At 33.3% G+C, this 22509-nt stretch overlaps 2 protein-coding genes across 8 annotated transcripts in view; both read left to right on the forward strand.

Annotated features, from left to right (window-relative positions):
- LOC127725292 (uncharacterized) overlaps positions 1-11905 on the forward strand; it is a 32171-nt gene extending 20266 nt beyond the window's left edge. For all 7 annotated transcript variants that reach the window (XM_052232216.1, XM_052232217.1, XM_052232220.1 and 4 more), the window contains exon 5: positions 9191-11905. In XM_052232216.1, coding sequence (XP_052088176.1) covers positions 9191-9375 — 185 coding nt within the window. In that variant the 3' untranslated portion in view covers positions 9376-11905. The remainder of the gene's footprint in view (positions 1-9190) is intronic.
- Positions 11906-14782: 2877 nt separating this feature from the next.
- On the forward strand, positions 14783-21024 carry LOC127725289 (uncharacterized). The gene is made up of 4 exons (XM_052232210.1): positions 14783-15847; positions 16584-16681; positions 17206-18330; positions 19122-21024. Exons 1-4 carry the CDS (start codon positions 15687-15689, stop codon positions 19919-19921), a joined length of 2184 nt encoding a protein of 727 aa, XP_052088170.1. The 5' UTR covers positions 14783-15686; the 3' UTR covers positions 19922-21024.
- Positions 21025-22509: the final 1485 nt, after the last annotated feature.

Below are 22509 nucleotides of genomic sequence, written 5' to 3' on the forward strand. Positions count from 1 at the left end.
TGCATTTAATTGTCATTCTACTGGAGATAAACCAGTGTTTCATTCACCATAATGTTATGATATTTACAAGATAAGAAATAAAATCAGCTAATTACAGGTAAATAATAGACCTTGGCTTTATGAATAGTATTAGGTATATATATATATATACATTATGTACCTGGCTAATTTGTATCTATAAGGAAAATAAATTTGTATGTATAGGTTCTTCATAATCAATAGGGACAACCAATGTATTAAACTTCAAGGTACAGTGAAACCTGTAAAAACCGAACCCAGACAATATATATACTTCAATATATACATTTCCACAATTAAACTGTTACTCCTCAGCAACACTTGTTGAAACAAATTTACTAAGCTTAACACATGTATGTATGAGGAATGTTTCAATTCAAAGTTGATCTGTTCTTTATCTAAATAAGTATTATGTCCTCTATTTATAGCTAATTATTAAAATTCCCCTCTTTTCCCTGTTTAGAAAGTTCAATGAAGATTATATATGCTTCATATAATTAAACTTCTATATTTGTCATGCATAGCAGTTTCATTATAGTGAACAGGATATTTGATAATCTTCTATGTATTGTATATAAGATTTCCATTGAAACTTCTATGTGAAAGACAGGATAAAAAATCCAAAATTTGATAAACTGTCAAGTATAAACAATACCTTGTAGTCATTGATTTTATATCTGTATTTTGAATACTGCATAAGGCAGTTCAATATTATATCATGAGGATATCTGAAAACAAAACAGAGGACTATCTTGGTTCACAAAATGGCACTGTGTTAATAATTTGAAATCACGTTTACCTTAATATTTCTTTGTATAAAAATAAGGAGATGTGGTATGACTGCCAATGAGACAATTATCTACTAAAGTTCAATAAATTATTGTGTATATATTTCATATTTATATATTAATATTCATGACCTAATTGTTTAAATGATATTGTTCCTGTTATGAAATTTTTAAAACTCATTTTAAATTCAAGAATATATCTCCCTCAGGCAAAGCTCTGATTTCTTGTCCGCATTTGGCTATTATTTAGGTAATTTTTGGTTTTATCACTCTTCAAATTTTTGGTGGAATTTGATTTTCAATTATTTAGGCTTTGAGCACCACTGAAGAGACATTAATTGTCAAAATGGGCCCCTGGTGCAGTAAAAATTATAATACATGGCAATATATATATATATATATATATATATAAAACGTCTGAATAATAGTCAACGATTTTTCCCACGAGGGCGCTGGATCGTTACGAGTAACGATACACGTACACAATAAATAAATTATATAAACGCCTAAAAAGTGTACACAACAACACCAATAACAAAAAAAGGAACTATAAATGTAATTATTTATAAATATTTCGGATAACAGATATCCTTCATCAGTAAATATGATTGTGATGTTGAATGAATCATATATCAGTCTACTTAGATTAAACTATACAAATCTTGAAATTTATACAATAAAAATGTCAAACCGAACATCAGGTAAGACGCTTGCACAATTCTAAATATGTGTTAAACACGACATAGGTTATATGACTAATTACAACAGAGAGTTCAAATATATGCTTTAAATAAAAATAATAATGTGCGATATGAACTAGCACAATTCTAAAGCTTTAACGGTGACGACAGTTATGATGTTACAAGAACGATTGCGTCAATAAGAATTCCAAATAAACAGCACTGAACGATCTAAATTTGTAAATATTTCAAATTTGACAACGGTAGAGTAGTTGCAACAGAGTCTGCGTATTTAAACATCGCAAACAAACGGCCGTTAAAATATAATAATAAATTTTGACTAAGGTTAACTAGTTGAACGTGGCTTGGTACTTTTACATCCCTCAAAAAATTAAGCAATTTAAATTGGTATATTCAACAGATTTATTTTAGAGATGAGTAAGGTAAAGAAATAGAAACAGAGACTGTAATAAAAAGTAATACAACCCAAATGTGAAGCACTGCATGGAGTCGAACTACATCTTTTCATTTATCCCATTTGGTGCCAAAGTTGTTAATTTTCTTATCCAAAATCTTTCCCGAGTGAGTCTATCCTCCCTAGACCAAGCAGAGTTGTGGTCAATGATTGTAATGGTCAGTCGATTGAGATCTGCCTTAGTGTGGCCAGGGGATCTCAAATGTCGACTGAGAGGGAGGTCTGGCTTGCATTGGTAGTCGCTACGATGACCATTCATTCGTTTGTGAAACGGCTGTTCTGACTCGCCAACATACTGTTTACCACATTTACACTGTAGGAGATACACAACATTTGTAGTCTTGCAATTTACATTGCAAAATATGGTGTATTCTGTACCAGTGGAGTGACTGTTAAAAGTCTGGGTAACCAGTATTTGTTTGCAAGTCAGACATCGTTTGTTTCCGCAACCCTTGCAAGAGCCCACAGACGAAGAGCCTGCTTGAGAGGATAAATCAGCTCTCACCAGCAAGTCTTTAAGGCTTTTGGGCCTACGGAAAGCCAGTACAGGTGGCTCGGGAAAGATCTTGGATAGTTTAGGATGTTTTTCGATTTCTTTCCAATTTTCGCGGATTAGGTGAGATAAGTTGTCAAATTTTGGATGGTAAGTCAACACAAAAGGCACCCTCCTGTTGACCTTTTTGACTTTATATTGTAAAAGTTCATCTCGGCTGATGTTGTTAGCACGAGAAAAACCTTTATCAATGTCTTTTCTTTTGTAGCCCCGATGTTTTAGGTGACCGCGAAGTTCTTGTAGTCGTTTTTTTGCAATATCGTTGGTGGAGCAAATCCTTTTTATTCGTATGGCCTGGCTGTAGGGAATGCTCTTGGTGCAATGTTTAGGGTGACAACTCAAAGGAGATAGATATTGATGTTTGTCTGTGGGCTTGCAATACAGATCTGTAAATATGTTTCCATCCCTCACTTGCGTTGTAGTGTCAAGAAATGTGATCTTAGAGTCAGAGATTTCATATGTGAATTTTATTGAGGGATGGGCATCGTTGGCATGTTGAATGAACAAATTTAGTTCTTGTTCAGTATTATCCCACTTCATGTCAATATCATCGATAAATCGGAACCAAGAGAGGGGTTGATAAAGAGAAGAATTGAGAATTCTCTGTTCTAATTTCCCCATAAAAATATTGGCATAAGACGGGGCCATCTTTGTTCCCATTGCTGTTCCATTAACTTGGAGAAAGTGTTCACCATTGAATGTGAAGTTATTGCATTGTAATACCAAAGTTAGAAGCTGGATGAGACATTCAGTCGGTGGATGTAAGGTGTTACGAGAGTTCCAGACTTCCCTACAGGCTTCAATACCATCGTCATGGGGGATGTTAGTATAGAGGGAGGTAACATCAAGCGAGACAAGGATCGTTTCAGGTGGGAGAGGGTTCAAAGATTCCATTTTCTTAAGATAATGTGTTGTGTCTTGTATATAGGATGGTAAATTTTCCACATATGGTCTCAGATGAAAGTCAATAAATTCTGATATTTTCTCTGTAGGGTGGTCATTGGCGGAAACAATTGGTCTACCTGGATTATTGACTTTATGTATTTTGGGCAGAAGATAGAAACGCCCAGGCTTTGATTTTTCAGGTTTTAGATATTCAAATGTGTTTTCATCAATATGTCCCTCTTCACACATGTTTTTCAGGTTTGTGGTGATCTCTTTGTTGAATTGAGGGGTGGGGTCAGAGTCTAATTTCTTATAAAATCTCTCATCAGAGAGTTGACGTTCTGCCTCTTGAATGTAGTCACATATGAAATCTCTGACTCTAAGATCACATTTCTTGACACTACAACGCAAGTGAGGGATGGAAACATATTTACAGATCTGTATTGCAAGCCCACAGACAAACATCAATATCTATCTCCTTTGAGTTGTCACCCTAAACATTGCACCAAGAGCATTCCCTACAGCCAGGCCATACGAATAAAAAGGATTTGCTCCACCAACGATATTGCAAAAAAACGACTACAAGAACTTCGCGGTCACCTAAAACATCGGGGCTACAAAAGAAAAGACATTGATAAAGGTTTTTCTCGTGCTAACAACATCAGCCGAGATGAACTTTTACAATATAAAGTCAAAAAGGTCAACAGGAGGGTGCCTTTTGTGTTGACTTACCATCCAAAATTTGACAACTTATCTCACCTAATCCGTGAAAATTGGAAAGAAATCGAAAAACATCCTAAACTATCCAAGATCTTTCCCGAGCCACCTGTACTGGCTTTCCGTAGGCCCAAAAGCCTTAAAGACTTGCTGGTGAGAGCTGATTTATCCTCTCAAGCAGGCTCTTCGTCTGTGGGCTCTTGCAAGGGTTGCGGAAACAAACGATGTCTGACTTGCAAACAAATACTGGTTACCCAGACTTTTAACAGTCACTCCACTGGTACAGAATACACCATATTTTGCAATGTAAATTGCAAGACTACAAATGTTGTGTATCTCCTACAGTGTAAATGTGGTAAACAGTATGTTGGCGAGTCAGAACAGCCGTTTCACAAACGAATGAATGGTCATCGTAGCGACTACCAATGCAAGCCAGACCTCCCTCTCAGTCGACATTTGAGATCCCCTGGCCACACTAAGGCAGATCTCAATCGACTGACCATTACAATCATTGACCACAACTCTGCTTGGTCTAGGGAGGATAGACTCACTCGGGAAAGATTTTGGATAAGAAAATTAACAACTTTGGCACCAAATGGGATAAATGAAAAGATGTAGTTCGACTCCATGCAGTGCTTCACATTTGGGTTGTATTACTTTTTATTACAGTCTCTGTTTCTATTTCTTTACCTTACTCATCTCTAAAATAAATCTGTTGAATATACCAATTTAAATTGCTTAATTTTTTGAGGGATGTAAAAGTACCAAGCCACGTTCAACTAGTTAACCTTAGTCAAAATTTATTATTATATTTTAACGGCCGTTTGTTTGCGATGTTTAAATACGCAGACTCTGTTGCAACTACTCTACCGTTGTCAAATTTGAAATATTTACAAATTTAGATCGTTCAGTGCTGTTTATTTGGAATTCTTATTGACGCAATCGTTCTTGTAACATCATAACTGTCGTCACCGTTAAAGCTTTAGAATTGTGCTAGTTCATATCGCACATTATTATTTTTATTTAAAGCATATATTTGAACTCTCTGTTGTAATTAGTCATATAACCTATGTCGTGTTTAACACATATTTAGAATTGTGCAAGCGTCTTACCTGATGTTCGGTTTGACATTTTTATTGTATAAATTTCAAGATTTGTATAGTTTAATCTAAGTAGACTGATATATGATTCATTCAACATCACAATCATATTTACTGATGAAGGATATCTGTTATCCGAAATATTTATAAATAATTACATTTATAGTTCCTTTTTTTGTTATTGGTGTTGTTGTGTACACTTTTTAGGCGTTTATATAATTTATTTATTGTGTACGTGTATCGTTACTCGTAACGATCCAGCGCCCTCGTGGGAAAAATCGTTGACTATTATTCAGACGTTTTATATATATTTTTATTCTTAGTCTGTATCGAGTGATTTATCACGCGATCCGATTTTTCTTACAGCCTTACCACCAGGCAAACTATGTCTTTTTTTAAAAAGCTTAGAGCTTTGAGTCTTAAAATAGTTAAAACCGAACATCATGTATCAAATTTAAAAACTTATCTGTCTCAGGGTATTGTTCCGATGGGGCTTATTTTGAAAGCTTCACCCCTTACCACCGGTGAAAAATCTATCAGATTTATGGATAGATGGAATAATATTCTCCACAGTAGTTCCGTGAAATTGATGGATCTATTACACGCTGAAGCGTCTCATAAACATTTAAATTTACAAACTAGTTATAACCATCTTTACAACAAATCATGCCAAGAACTTTCCGGTCCTGAATTGCTCACCATCAACGAGCGCCTCCATGACATCTTGCGCATTGAATCCCGGAAATTACACAAAAAACAAATTAATAAATTTAAACGAGACGGCGTACTTTTAGACACTGTTGTAAGAGAGCAGACCACTTTAACTCTCAATCGTACCATCATAACCGGAAAAAAATCCCGGAATCGCCGATTCAGGAGAAAAAAACAAAGTTGCATGAACTCTACAAACACTGTAGTCAATTTGTCTTCAGTTGCTTTGTCGGAGACCGAGACTAAGGTACTGTCAAAAGGTCTTAATTTTTGTCCCACGCCGGGCAAAATAGATTCTATACTTTTGGAGGATGACCTAGACAATTTAGCAAGATCCCTCAGAATCAAGGAATATTTTTCTAAGGACACCACAAAAAGTACCACTGATAGTGACACAAGTGATCTCGACTCAGATGACGACCAAGAGGATGTCGATATTCCCAGATTCAGGAAAAAAAGTTCATGGATTCCTAAACCCAGTAAATGTGCTACTTTAGAACATATTATTGACAAAATTAAATCCGACGTAACACATCTGTCCACTGCCACTTCCCAAACATTCAACAATTTATCGTCTGAAGAAAATGAAGCTGTGCGGCTACTTAAAAACAGAGACGACATTATAATAAAACCAGCAGATAAAGGTAGCGCTGTTGTCGTCATGGACAAATGTGACTACATTCAAGAGGCAGAACGTCAACTCTCTGATGAGAGATTTTATAAGAAATTAGACTCTGACCCCACCCCTCAATTCAACAAAGAGATCACCACAAACCTGAAAAACATGTGTGAAGAGGGACATATTGATGAAAACACATTTGAATATCTAAAACCTGAAAAATCAAAGCCTGGGCGTTTCTATCTTCTGCCCAAAATACATAAAGTCAATAATCCAGGTAGACCAATTGTTTCCGCCAATGACCACCCTACAGAGAAAATATCAGAATTTATTGACTTTCATCTGAGACCATATGTGGAAAATTTACCATCCTATATACAAGACACAACACATTATCTTAAGAAAATGGAATCTTTGAACCCTCTCCCACCTGAAACGATCCTTGTCTCGCTTGATGTTACCTCCCTCTATACTAACATCCCCCATGACGATGGTATTGAAGCCTGTAGGGAAGTCTGGAACTCTCGTAACACCTTACATCCACCGACTGAATGTCTCATCCAGCTTCTAACTTTGGTATTACAATGCAATAACTTCACATTCAATGGTGAACACTTTCTCCAAGTTAATGGAACAGCAATGGGAACAAAGATGGCCCCGTCTTATGCCAATATTTTTATGGGGAAATTAGAACAGAGAATTCTCAATTCTTCTCTTTATCAACCCCTCTCTTGGTTCCGATTTATCGATGATATTGACATGAAGTGGGATAATACTGAACAAGAACTAAATTTGTTCATTCAACATGCCAACGATGCCCATCCCTCAATAAAATTCACATATGAAATCTCTGACTCTAAGATCACATTTCTTGACACTACAACGCAAGTGAGGGATGGAAACATATTTACAGATCTGTATTGCAAGCCCACAGACAAACATCAATATCTATCTCCTTTGAGTTGTCACCCTAAACATTGCACCAAGAGCATTCCCTACAGCCAGGCCATACGAATAAAAAGGATTTGCTCCACCAACGATATTGCAAAAAAACGACTACAAGAACTTCGCGGTCACCTAAAACATCGGGGCTACAAAAGAAAAGACATTGATAAAGGTTTTTCTCGTGCTAACAACATCAGCCGAGATGAACTTTTACAATATAAAGTCAAAAAGGTCAACAGGAGGGTGCCTTTTGTGTTGACTTACCATCCAAAATTTGACAACTTATCTCACCTAATCCGCGAAAATTGGAAAGAAATCGAAAAACATCCTAAACTATCCAAGATCTTTCCCGAGCCACCTGTACTGGCTTTCCGTAGGCCCAAAAGCCTTAAAGACTTGCTGGTGAGAGCTGATTTATCCTCTCAAGCAGGCTCTTCGTCTGTGGGCTCTTGCAAGGGTTGCGGAAACAAACGATGTCTGACTTGCAAACAAATACTGGTTACCCAGACTTTTAACAGTCACTCCACTGGTACAGAATACACCATATTTTGCAATGTAAATTGCAAGACTACAAATGTTGTGTATCTCCTACAGTGTAAATGTGGTAAACAGTATGTTGGCGAGTCAGAACAGCCGTTTCACAAACGAATGAATGGTCATCGTAGCGACTACCAATGCAAGCCAGACCTCCCTCTCAGTCGACATTTGAGATCCCCTGGCCACACTAAGGCAGATCTCAATCGACTGACCATTACAATCATTGACCACAACTCTGCTTGGTCTAGGGAGGATAGACTCACTCGGGAAAGATTTTGGATAAGAAAATTAACAACTTTGGCACCAAATGGGATAAATGAAAAGATGTAGTTCGACTCCATGCAGTGCTTCACATTTGGGTTGTATTACTTTTTATTACAGTCTCTGTTTCTATTTCTTTACCTTACTCATCTCTAAAATAAATCTGTTGAATATACCAATTTAAATTGCTTAATTTTTTGAGGGATGTAAAAGTACCAAGCCACGTTCAACTAGTTAACCTTAGTCAAAATTTATTATTATATTTTAACGGCCGTTTGTTTGCGATGTTTAAATACGCAGACTCTGTTGCAACTACTCTACCGTTGTCAAATTTGAAATATTTACAAATTTAGATCGTTCAGTGCTGTTTATTTGGAATTCTTATTGACGCAATCGTTCTTGTAACATCATAACTGTCGTCACCGTTAAAGCTTTAGAATTGTGCTAGTTCATATCGCACATTATTATTTTTATTTAAAGCATATATTTGAACTCTCTGTTGTAATTAGTCATATAACCTATGTCGTGTTTAACACATATTTAGAATTGTGCAAGCGTCTTACCTGATGTTCGGTTTGACATTTTTATTGTATAAATTTCAAGATTTGTATAGTTTAATCTAAGTAGACTGATATATGATTCATTCAACATCACAATCATATTTACTGATGAAGGATATCTGTTATCCGAAATATTTATAAATAATTACATTTATAGTTCCTTTTTTTGTTATTGGTGTTGTTGTGTACACTTTTTAGGCGTTTATATATATATATATATATACCTTGAAATTAATTTCAAATTGCAACTACCTTTCTCCCATAAAAGGGTATTATAAATGACTACATCATAATCTTGTTGACCAAAGGTATTTGCAATAATTATGATTTTATCTTTACAGGATCTACAGCAAACTCAACAAACAAATCATGGAATTATGAGAAGAGAGGATTTAGTTATTCTTCATTTGGAACAGCAAACAATGGCATGAACTCTTATAATGGTACCCCAAACAGTACTAAAAACTCTCCACCATTTAGTCCGTTCGGCAATGCAAGGGGCAACCAAGATAGTTCATTATGGTGAACCATACATTTAGTAGCTTTAATATTGTCAGATAATCATTTCGGTTTACTTAAACATACTTCAGTGTACTTCTGACACCAAGTGTACCGAGTCATGTTGGCAGGTTTCTGCCTTGACATTACTACTACTATTCACTGTGCTAGTCGTAAAAAAGTGTTTTTTTTTAAAACATGTGCTATTTAAGAACTGGCTTAATGACTGGAGGTAAAACACAGAATAGTTGAATGGGCATTGGTTTGAAAGGCAATATGTTAACTTCTTCCCTGTTTGTAGTTACACATGATGGGTAACAGTTACTGTCTTACAGGATAATAATATTTTTATGCAGATAAAACCTGCAATAAATTGAAAATTGAAAGTTTCAGTAGCCTATTTCCAGTTATTTTACACATTCAATTTTTATTTTAGAAAATAGAAAGCTGTGATAGATCAATGATTAAATGAACTAACACAGAAAGTCAACTTTAATCTGTATACATTGTATTGCAAAGTTTCAACCTCCTTTCAGATGTTGCCAGTATTAATCAGTTATGTCTGAGACAATGCCAATCCCATAATGTAATACCCCTTTTGAATTGCTTCATTTTCATCTATCTTGAATATATTTTAGGGTACTTATTTTTATGAGTTCCACATTAAAGAGGCAATCCACAAATGAATGTCCTATGAAAAACATGTAATTTTTTGGTTATATGAGTTATGATGGTGATATGATTCATTTTGATAAGCAACAAAAAAAGTTAAAATCATAAAATGAAGCACTCACCAAGAAATTTTGCCTGAACCATGACTAGAAAATCACCAACCCTAATTATACATGTGTATTAGGTGTTTTTAAGATTTAATTTTTTTTGGGGTTTTTTGATAAAAGCTTTGTTAAAATAGAAAAGATACACAATTATAGTAGTTTAAAATCAAATGTTCAATAAGATGTATTGTCAAATTTTAAGTAGTGATTCCAAGTCTTGGACGTGATGTTTGCTTCGTTACATATTGCCCATCTATTTATTTAGCTGACCTGTAGTGGACTGAAGTCCCTATTAGCTGTATTATATGCTTTTCATTTAGTTAAGCTTCAATTCTTCATTACCTGGGTTCTGCTTAAATAAGGATAATAATTTTCATGTTTTTACTTTAGATAAAATTGATATTTTTTATTTGAGGATTGATATGCATCTAGATATTAGGAAAGAGATCTGATTTTTGTGTACAATGTTTGTTACATTCATTCTTAATATTTTACAGAGGACAATTTTAATGTCTTTCAACAATAACTACCCACCCTTGCCAAAACTCCATTGCTATGATTGAAAGTGCTATGCTCAAGACATGGGACTGATTCATAAAAAAAATATTTTTGAAACTAATGGCTAGTTCGTTTTTGTTTCAAAAGACCATGTTTTACAAAAATAGTCAGCCCTGGTATATCAAATGAAAAAAATATAAAGTTTGTGTACCCAATATTTGATGTTATCTGTTGACATGTGTGTTTTTAATGTATCAGTCCTATATTGTTAATATTTAAAATGAGTATAAATTAAGAAACTTCTTTACATGTTGAAGTGCTCAATAAAAACAAAACTTTATTCATTATCTTTGTTCTAACTTTGTCATGTAAGACAAGATTTTGAAACATAAGTTACAATTGTTCAAAGTTTGCAAGTTAAGTTTTAAAGTTTGTCTTCAATAGTCACTGGAAATCTGGTTATATAATGAATAAAAATATTGTATTTGATATGATGATAGTGTAGGTAGATGATTATTTTTATTGTAATGAATAAATTATGAATAACTATAGTGCATTTATTTTTCTTCTCAGTAGACATTCACTTGATGTGAAATATACTACTCATGACTTGCAATTATCTGTAATAGTTGCAATTATTTTACGTGCATAATGTTGTTATTTCTGCTTTTTTGCATTTATTTCTTGTGTCTGAGAATAAAAGTTGTAATTTATTGATTTAAAATATTTTTAAAAATATTTTTTTATTAATATTAAATCTTTTTATTTCACAGGAACAATTTTCAGAAAGATGAATTTAAATCTTGTTTAAATTTTTGTTTTTAAATCATGATTTTTCAAAAGTATTAAAATAAATATAAAGATATCGAAATGTGTTAAAAATATTGCTGAATGATGTTAAATCTAGTAGATTTACTGATCAGATATTTAGAAAAAAAGATATCCAAGTGCAAATGTGTAAAATTTTACATATAGTGACCTTCAAATAATTTTCTTCTTTTCAACAATGTCAAACTTATGTTGCTTTACATTAGTTTTGTGTTTAGGTGGTTTATTTCACGATATATATTTACGAATCAGTGGTCCCGTTCCTTTCACCAAAAAAACTGATAAGTCATTCTAAAATTTTCATGACTTCAGAGCAATTTTACTCTGACAAAAGATTTTTTGCATAATTTAGTTGCATTTGTTGAGTCTTAATTTGTTGTATTAAACTTAATTAAAGTTCTGTTGTAATTTTTGCATGAGTAGTAAAAAGAAAATAAAACAGAATTTTCAGTCAAATTTTAGTTATTTTATTTTAGTTGCATTTAGTTCCTATAATGAGACCATTTTCTTTTATTATTTCTTGTTTTATGATAATTTCTAGCTTTATGCACTGCTATTAAACGTTAGCAATATCTATGAATTATTTAAGATGAAGATGTCCTATAGTACAGTACTGTTACCAATATATCAGAACAATCGTTGATTTACTCAGAACATGGCATGATCATTTCATGCATGGAGCTTGTAGTTTTGCAAATGTAATGGTTTACAATGAAACTTTCTCTCAGCATTAGTTTTATACCAATTTTCATAGAAGTATTGTTGGAGATGATTTATTTTATCTTTATTTAAACCCATATGTGATTCACATTTCATCTTGATATTAAAGATTTATTGTCCAGGCCAAATAAGTTTTTTGAGCATTTCATCAGTCCTATTTAACAGTAACTTGAGCCATAATAAGACCTTTACCATAAGGACTGTATCTTTTATTATTGATATAATTGTTTAATATTGAGACAATTTAGCTTGGTATAAACAGGGAAGGGGAGATAATTCAAATGACTATCATTCTATTGAAAAGTTGCCAGGAACATAGTAAAAACTTTTTCGGATTCAAACAGCTTTAAAGGGTAAAGAAGGTTATGATATTTTTATTGAAATAGCCACAGCTTTCATAAACTACTTGATTTATTGTTACAATTTCAGGAAATGTTGCATATAAATAATACCATCAAAATTTGAAATGTGAGTTTCTTCTTTAGTGAAACTTCCTGTCACAATTTTTTCACAATAATATAAATGTCACAAAAACTTCTTAATTGAAAGATGTTACGTGAATAATCAACCAGTTTGTGACCTCAATATTGGAATTTATGAAGTAAGGACTTCCTTATCAGTGTCCATTTCAAGAAAAAAGAATAAGAAAAAATCAAAATGCATAGAATAGTACAGAAAACAAGGAAAAAAGTATCTGAACAGCTAACATTTGAAATGAAAGCTTTTTGCTGGTACAAACTCTTCATCACAATCTATATTTACCCAGATAGGATGGACTGGACCTCAAACTGTAAAGAATCTATAGCTTAAGATCACCTTCCCCTTGGTTAATAAGGATTTGAAAATTCATTACTTTGATAATTCAATGCTCTTTTTTTTGCCTGACAGTTATGTTTCCAAAGCTTAGCACTATTTGATATTTTAAACTGGGAAATAATTAGGCCTCATTTCTGAATAAAATGATACAATACAATTTTGTTTTATGTGAGAAAAAAAGAAGATAAAGATTGATTGTTTGCTTATGTCTAGTGGTAAATGTTTCATGCATTTTTAGGATGAGAAGATAATGAAAAGACTACAAGCAGAGTACTGTAACAATAGCAGATATGGGTTTAAAATCCAGAAGTAAAAATATGACTCAAACATTTAACTGCAGTCATTCTAAACAATCTACAAACAAAACTGAATCCTCATGCTACCTTCCAAATTAAAAAGGCAAATTTGTATACTATTTGTATAAAACTTTTCGTTTTAGAATGTTCAAGTCTCCAATAATTCATGTCTTTTATACAATTGTATATGAGCGTCGATCAAGCACAATTATGTTCATTGTTATCGACATCATACTTTATAAGTTTTGTGTTTTGATAACTTTGCTAAGTACTAAGCTTTTCCTTCTATTAGGATTAAAAAACTCATCAAAGATACCAGTTTGATGATTTTGTAAACCAGTCACGCATTTCATCTTCAAAAGACTCATCAGTGACGCTCGAATCAAGCTAAACGTAAGATCGACTAAGGTTATCCAATCAGAAAGAGTAAAACAATCAATAAGGCACTCACAATGCAGAAAGTTTTCTTAGTAATATCAGTTGATATCTTGTCATCAGAACAAGACACAAACTGTGAACTATTATGTGCAAAAGTAGATATAATCTGAGTAAAAGCTATCTATATTAGGGCTTATTACAAACCACAAGAAAACGATACTGATAGTATCAATGAAATAAGTAGATTATTACAGAGAATACCAACACACAGTAATATTTGACTACTTTGAGATTTCAACCTCCCTAAATATGACTTGGTCAAACAAGAACTAAAACCCAATTGCAAATTCACAAATACATACAACAACTTTTTTTATATCATGAATGACCATAATCTTGAACAGGTGGTACATATACCAACAAGACAGGAAAACACACTAGATCTGTTGTACCTAAATCAGCCTTAAGGTGAGAGGTACGTAAATGAACGCCTCTAACGGAAAACGGGAAAATTTGCGTTCGTTGTTATGAGAGTTATCCCCCTTACACCAGAAAAATATTTCCAAGATGTCGGAAGATATTCCGCTTCGTCGGAAAAATGGTCAATTCGGTGGAAAAGTATTCAATTCTTCTCATCAAAATATAACAAAAAGTGTAGTTATTGTAAGTGAAATGTCTTGTCCGAGTGAAACATTGCTTCCCTCCCAAGAAAATGAAAGTAACTTGGCATGGCGTGATGGTCGAAGAGTGGTTGAGTTGGGGTTACTAGCTGACCAACTTAAAGCTTGCAAGGACTGCTATGCACCATTATTTTTACACAACTGCTCAAAAGAACAAAGATACGGTCTCGGAAGTATTTTGTATATACCTTGTGGTAGCTGTCCCTACACAAACTTAATAAACACTGGTAAACGGCACAGATCAGAGACTTCAAAAAAGGGAATGTTGATATGGGACGTGAATACAAAGTGTAGTATGGGTAAGAATATTACAAACACTTGCATATACACACAATAACAAATTAAAGCTCACACTAATACGTTGACTTTTTTTATTTTCATTCTAATTTTTGAAGTCGAAGACTCACACTTACAATATTGCATACAAAGTCAAAGAGATAAATTCGTTTCTCAAAAGTAAAACAACTGTCAACGGTTGAAGGTATTCAACTCTTAACAAAAAAGAGGAAATACTCTTTTATATGCTTAATAATTATTATTCTTGATTTGACATTCGTGTTAGACAATCATTTTCTCACACAAATATAAACATTTGGATGTTCATACAAATAAAAAACCGTTGTTTACAGTGCTTTCTTTCACGTCCGCAATATGGTCTATAAATAGAAGTGGAAAGTGCTAGTACCGAGAGTGAAAAAAATAGGATTAAAACAAATAATTTTTACTAAAAATATTGAACAAGAATTTTAAATTGTTGCGTGAAATGAAATTTACAAAATGTAATGTCGGAAATTACTTCCGAAGGGTAATTGAGCAAGAGAAAAGGAAAAGAAAATTGAATGCGAATCGAAATTGGGATGACATTGTGCACGGACAAACGGGAAGTAAAATGGTCTTTCAAAATAAACAAAAATTTATTACAAAAAAGTTTACACGTTTCTTTTAATTCAATTTGAAAGAAATATGATGAATAATGAGTTTCAAGCATGAAAATACGAGAAGGGAAAATTACGATTCCGCTGCACGAAAATTATCCCTTACCGCCGCTTCAAAAATAAAATGATAAGCCAAGTTCATATAGTATACAGAAAATTCAGAAATTTGTGCGTGCATTGATTAATTTATTTTGAAATAGGAAAAGTTATGTCACTAGTTATTGCGATTTCAGTAAAAAATGTATACAAATGTAGCAATTAGAATTTAGAATTAGAGGTTTTATTTTTTTTGCGATACGTATTTTTTAAGTACGAACATTTTATTAAAATGTCTTTCCAATAAACTTAAATTTTATTACATAAATCGGATATTTATGAAAGAAATCTTTGTTTAGCCTATTTAGATGCAGGAATGGGTCCACACCAGACAGTCAATTTCCTTGCTGGCATTAACATCCCCCCAATAGCAGTTAAGAATTTAAAGATAAGAGAAAGAGAAATCGGCAAATCCATAGAAAAATGTGCTGAAATGTCTTGTCAGAAAGCTCTACAAGAAGAAATAGATTTAAGCAGGTAATTCAAAATTTTATATCTATTAAAAATAAGAAGATGTGGTATGATTGACATGCACTAAGACAACTCTCCACGATAGACATAATAGCACAAAATAACAACTGCATGTATAAGACCGTAAGTCCTTCAATAATGAGAAAAACCCATATCGAATAGTCAGCCTCAAAAGGCCCCGAAATACTGTTAAACAATTCAAACGAGAAAAACTAACGGTCTGATTTATGTACAAAATAATAGACGAAAAACAAATATGTAACACAGCAACACACGACAACCACTGAATTACAGGCTTCTGACCTGGGACAAGCACATACAGAAGGTGGCGGGGTTAAACTTGTTTGAAGGCACTTACCCTTCCCAAAACTTGGGATAGTGGTGTCTCTAGTTTATAGTAATTAACCAATTTTAGAAAATGTCTTTATGAAGAAATAAATCATTGCAAATGGTGAACATCTAAAATTAAATCTTGAAGTGTCAATGGTTCAGTATTATGAAAAAATCAAACGAAATTCAGGCTTCTCCTCACAATCAATAATATATATAATGGATCCAGGCATCTCCTTACAATCAATAATATATATAATGGATCCAGGCATCTCCTCACAATCAATAATATATAAAATGGATGATAGTTTATAGATATATTGAAAACAAAGTTAATCTGATTGCCAGCTTGTAAGATTAAATAAACCTTGTTTATATAAACGGCCCATTAACAAGAATCATATATTTTTAGAGATGAAGATGATCATTCAAATGGAACTTCAATAACAGTTTCTTTTGATGGTGCTTGGCAGAAAAGAGGAAGTGGAAGAAGCTACAGTAGCTTGACAGGTATACCTATATGCACTGGAAAACGATAAATAGCTAAAACAGAGCCCACTCCTCACACCCGAAAAAACGCTTCTTATTTGGTTAATGATTTTTTATGCCTAGAGGCTAGCCAAAGGGGGAATTAAGTGTTACCCTTGACCGTCCTTCCGTCCGTCCCATTTTTGTTTTCACAATCTTCTCACCCACATTTAATAAAAGTAATCCTCAATGTTGAACACAACAATTTGCAGACATGCAGGGTTCAAATTTAGGCAGTGAGCCGCTTACTATTCTAGAGTTATGCCCCCTTTTAAATGGGAAAATTGTAAATGTTTTCGTTTCCCCACTCTATCTTACGTTTGCCTCATGTAAATTTTATGAATCTCATAAACATTACTGAGAACCACAAATATTTCAAAGCTTTGGGTGGGGGCATTTGTGTACCCAGACAAATTCTTCTTTTCATTTTTGATATATATTTTTCAATAAGAATGCTGTTATAAATTCTTATCGATTTTAAATTAATCTTATAATTATATTGGTAGGTCATGCTACAATGATAGGTGAAAAAACTGGAAAATGTGTGAGTCAAGGAACTAAATCAGCAGACTGCAGAAAATGTATGTATGTGGATGAAAAGGGAGATGGACATCACGATTGTAGGAAAAATCATACTGGAAGTGCAAAGTCGATGGAGTCAAACTTAGCCGTTGAGATGGTGCAGGAGCTGCAGTGCAAAGGATGCAAAGTTTCCTGTATAATAATGGATGACGATACCACTACTCTGGCTAGACTAAAAGAAAACATTAATTCTGACATTGTTAAAAGATCAGACAGAAATCACCAAAGAAAAAATATTGTTAGTGACTTATACCGCTTACATAAAAAACACAAAGGTAAATTGTCAACTAGTACTATAAGCTACTTGACAAAAGATTTAGACTATGCAATAGCCCAAAACAAGAACCGTGCAGAACAATTGAGCCAGAATATTTATTCAATCATTCCCCATTCTTTTGGTGACCATTCTAAATGTGACTTATCGTGGTGTAACTACCATAAAGATCCAGAAAATTACAAACATAAAAGTCTTCCATATGGCAAAAATTTAAACGGAGAGGAAATGTTTGCCGATTTGTCAAAATTGTTTGATACTTACGCAAAGAATTCAGATAAATTAGCTAACTGTGGCAGCTCGCAAGGAAACGAATCCTTAAATCAAATAATCGCGTTAAAGGCACCAAAAGCAAAGCATTTTGGGAGTAGTGAATCCCTTCCTTTCCGAGTATGCGTGGGAGTAATTCAGAAAAACGAAGGTCGTTCTTATATACCACAAGTATATGAAGCTCATAAATTGTCACCTGGAAAATTTACAGTAATGCATACGGCAAAAATAGACAAAAAGCGCAAGCATGACAAAGTAAATGCAAGTACCCGGGAGGCGAAGAGAAAAAGACTTGTCAAAAAGGGAAAATTCAACTTGAATCTAAAGGCCAAAGAAATACGAGAAGGCGTAACATATGCTACCTCTATTTCTGCACCAGCAAAATCGAGTGAGAATGCTGAAGATATTTCACACATTCCTGATCCTGAACCAGAAGTGACGGAAGATCCTATGTCTTTGAAAGACGAAACATTTGTTTACTTTGACCTTGAAACTACAGGGTTCGGTAAGAAATTAATTGTTTTTGTTGTTGGCTTTCTTTTATTATATTGTCAATAGAATCGTTATCCCTTTTCGGCTACAGGTTATTTTCTTATTTATTAAGAATTTAAACAGCCAGATCTTCTTTGATTTGAATCTAAGGTGACTAATCGGAAATTTATAAACAAGCGAGACCAGTCTGTTAACGTTACATGTAGGCATAATATTTTATATTTCGTATTGTCATTCAAAAAGGGACAAAAGACAACTTGGAATAAAATGTGTTGCGTTTCTATACGACCTGAGTATATTACTAGAAATCTTTATAGTATCACAGTATATGAAATTTCTTAGTGTTTTTTTTTATATATCAATACTTAGGAGTTTGAATATAGTAATAATATCACATGTCTTTAACATTATGCATACATGTATGCACCTCTGCACGTTTAATAACACTTGTCTCTTCAATAAATCAATTTATCTTATTTCTGATTTTATATATATAGTTACAGTATTTAGAAGAAATAAATTAAAAACAAAGAATAAATAGAGAAATTAACTGAAATACAGAAATTCAGAGGAGACTACAAGATGAAAAAAAAAAACCCTTCACAACCGGAATCGCTATCATGTATAACGGGAAACAACAAATGTTTTTTTTTTCCTGCATGGGACTGTATGCGTTTCCGTTTGTATTGCTAAGTAATATAAACGATTGTAGTTTGTTACTGTGTGCATCGTAAGATGAATGAAAGGACGGCAATTTTGTAAGTATTAATATCAAAGACTTATTTTGAATTGTTTCGTTTTCAGGTACTGATTGTGATATTATTCAATTAGCTGCAGCATATGACAACCAAAATTATAATCGGTATATGGTACCCGGTCAGCGTATCTCGCCATCTGCTTCTAAAGTAACCGGATTTTCAAAAAGTGGTTTAATTTTGTATAAAAACGGGGAAATAATGCAGACGGACGAAGAAAGTGAAATTTTTAAACAGTTTATTTCTTGGCTTCCCAAAAAATGCATTTTGATTGGTCACAATTCAAAAATTTTTGATTCCAGAATTTTGACTAAGGCTTTACAAAATTATAATATCATGAAAGATTTTGAATTAAAATGCGGTGGATTTATTGACACCTTATCATTGACTAAAGAACTACTACCAGACAGAAAGACAAATAAGCAGTCATACAACCAGGAATCACTTGTAAAAGATATTGTTGGCATAAATTATGATGCACACAATGCCATTGGCGATGTGCAATCCCTGCAACAGCTGATCAACACGCTAAAAGTCTCTCCAAGAATTCTAGAAAAACACAGCTTCTCTGTTCAGTACACAGTAAACATGATCAGTAAGCTGCAGCTAACTAAATCTAGACTGGATACATTTAGCAACATGCCATCTACTTTTTGTTCAAAGACAATGCTGAACAAAATTGCCAGATCTGGTTTACGGTTAAACCATCTTATCCTTGCAGGAAATAGAGGAGGTGTTGATGGCATACGCGAATTGCTAACCGAACAGTTTGACGGGAAGCCCCGAGTTACTAAAGACAAGAAGATACTAGACTCGATTTCAGAACACATTATGTCATTGAAAAACTAGAAAAAACATTGTCTGAACGCATATACTTTTGTTATTGTATTACACGTTTAGTTTCTAGACGAAACACATTACAATTTTAAAATATTTGCATCAATTCACAATTTTCACTAAGATTAATTGAACAAAACCACGGATAAGAGAAAAGAGAAATGATAATTTGCATCAAACTTCCAAAATATCTTTTGTGTTGGGTTTTTACCTATCAATTACGTGTATCCCCTTTGCTTTTATAATATTAAACACACCATTTAATTTTAGGATGAAAAATTAAATCAGTACTATTGGGCTCGATGTATGTGTTTATTTTTTTGTGTTGTGTTCATGTGCCATTGAAAACATAATTATCAATACATATATGTGACCTACATCTACGTCGTACGACGGTCCATCGGCACATTGATGACTATTCAATTATTCTGCAACGATCAGGTAAAAGAAATGTTTGTTTTGTTTACTACTGTTTGTCTTTTGTTTTTTTTTTACAGTTTTTCCGTGGCATTGTCAGTTTGTTTTCGACTTTGGTACATTTCGTTTCCCTTATTGTGCAGCAGCAAATATTTCATGTATTTTCGGGTCGAAAATATAATCAATGAATGTATATCGTCATTATAATCAAAGAGACACCTTGATGTAGCGGTCGTTGTCTTTATTTGACAAGATTTCTATGTTGGTGACGATTCTGCTGATTGAGACTTGACGTTGCGTAATCCTTTTCGGCGACGTCATGTAATTTCTATCTTTTTTCAGTCAGCAACACCCTTTCAACGGCTGATATATAAAAAGAGAGTCCGGTAACCATAGGAAAATTATATATCAATGGAAAGGAAAATTCTATCATAAAAACATTTAATTTTTATAGAAAAATTGTAGGAATGGTTTTAACTGCAGATTAAATTAAGCTTGAAATTTCTTATTTTTTGCGTAAATTTGACGTTATGTCTATGTACTTCATGGTGTTATTCTAACATTTTCAAATGACTGTAACTTTTAAATTAGAACGGTTACCCACTCAAATTTTTCAATTTTTCTGTTTATTTTTAGAAGTTCTACGTGCATACAATTTCTTAAAAAAATCGGTGGACAAGCCATTTACGTACCTGTTACCTTAACTTGTACAAAACATAAAAACACTACCTAGTCTTGGAACATCAGACCATGACATTGTCTTTCATGAAATGAACATAAAATGGGTAGAAAAATAAATCAATTCAAAAAAGCAGACTGGGACAAAATAGGTACAGAAGTGAAGAACTTCCAAGATGAATACTTTTCTCTGGGAATAACAAACACCACTACAGAAGAAAAGGGGCTGCTGATAAAAAAAAATACAACATATAGCAGACAAAAATATTCCATCTAAAATATTGAAACAAAAACTAAATATTCCTTGGCTAACACTAGAAATAAAGAGACTACTAAGAAAAAGAGACAGAATATATCAGAAATTAAAATCAACAAAAGCAGAGCATAAATCAGATATTATCAAAAATTACAGATCTTTAAAACACCTAGTGCACTAAAAGCTAAGAAAATCATACAAGAAATATATAGAAAATATTATAATTGAAGACAGTAAACTGGAAGATAAACCCAGCAAGAAATTTTGATAATTCATAAAAAACAGAAAAGTGAAAACATAGATGTATCACCACTAAAGGTAAATGGTATAACAAAAACAAACCCTCAAGATCAGGCTGAAGCATTGACTCTCAGTTTCACTCAGCACTTACCATACCTAAACCTTTAAAATTATCACACATTTGTGAACTGAAATAATTAGAATCAACAACAACACACACATTTGAAATGAAGCAAATCAATAATATCACTTCAGAAGGAACATCCAAATTACTAAAAAACTTAAACCCATCTAAAGCAATTGGTCCAGACAACATATCACCTCATTTTTTAAAAGAAGTACACCATGAAATCTCTGCACCTGTAATATCTGACTTGTTTAATTCATCAGTAAATACAGGCACAGTACCAAACAACTGGAGAGAGGCCATGGTTGGTTACAGTATTCAAAAAAGGAGCAAAATCTGAACCCGAAATTATAGGCCTATCTCCCCAACCTGTATTCTTAGTAAATCGTTAGAACACATTATTGAATCATCTATAATGAAACATCTAGATAATTATAATTTACCATGTTTACCATACCCACTGCAGCATAGGTTCAGATCAAAAGTTAGCTGTGAAACACAACTACTAACATTCACACAACAAATACTCGATTATATGGCAAACGGTAAACAAACTGACATAGTTGTTATGGACTTCTCAAAAGCATTCGATAGAGTAGACCACCAAAGACTTATCTTAAAGCTAAAATGCATGGGTATAAACAATAAAACATCAGACTGGATTAAGGCATGGTTATCTTACAGATTTCAAAAAGTGGTAGTTGACAGTCACACATCAAGTAGCGTTCCTCAAAGCTCTGTTCTTGGTCCATGTCTTTTCTTTATTTACATTAATGACATGCCAGACAACCTCAAAAGTAATGTTCGCCTCTTTGCAGATGATACATTGTGTATTTATCAGTATCATCACTTACTGACTGCCACACCCTTCAACAGACTTAC

Source organism: Mytilus californianus, unplaced genomic scaffold (assembly GCF_021869535.1).
Source record: "Mytilus californianus isolate M0D057914Y unplaced genomic scaffold, xbMytCali1.0.p SCAF_15, whole genome shotgun sequence".
NCBI classification, from domain to species: domain Eukaryota; kingdom Metazoa; phylum Mollusca; class Bivalvia; order Mytilida; family Mytilidae; genus Mytilus; species Mytilus californianus.

Bases quoted from the DNA above. Each gene is read 5' to 3' on its own strand.
- LOC127725289 (XM_052232210.1), top strand. From the start codon at position 15,687: ATGGGTCCACACCAGACAGTCAATTTCCTTGCTGGCATTAACATCCCC. The intron at 15,848-16,583 runs GTAATTCAAAAT...ATATATTTTTAG, and splicing joins GAAGAAATAGATTTAAGCAG to AGATGAAGATGATCATTCAA. The intron at 18,331-19,121 runs GTAAGAAATTAA...TTTCGTTTTCAG, and splicing joins CCTTGAAACTACAGGGTTCG to GTACTGATTGTGATATTATT.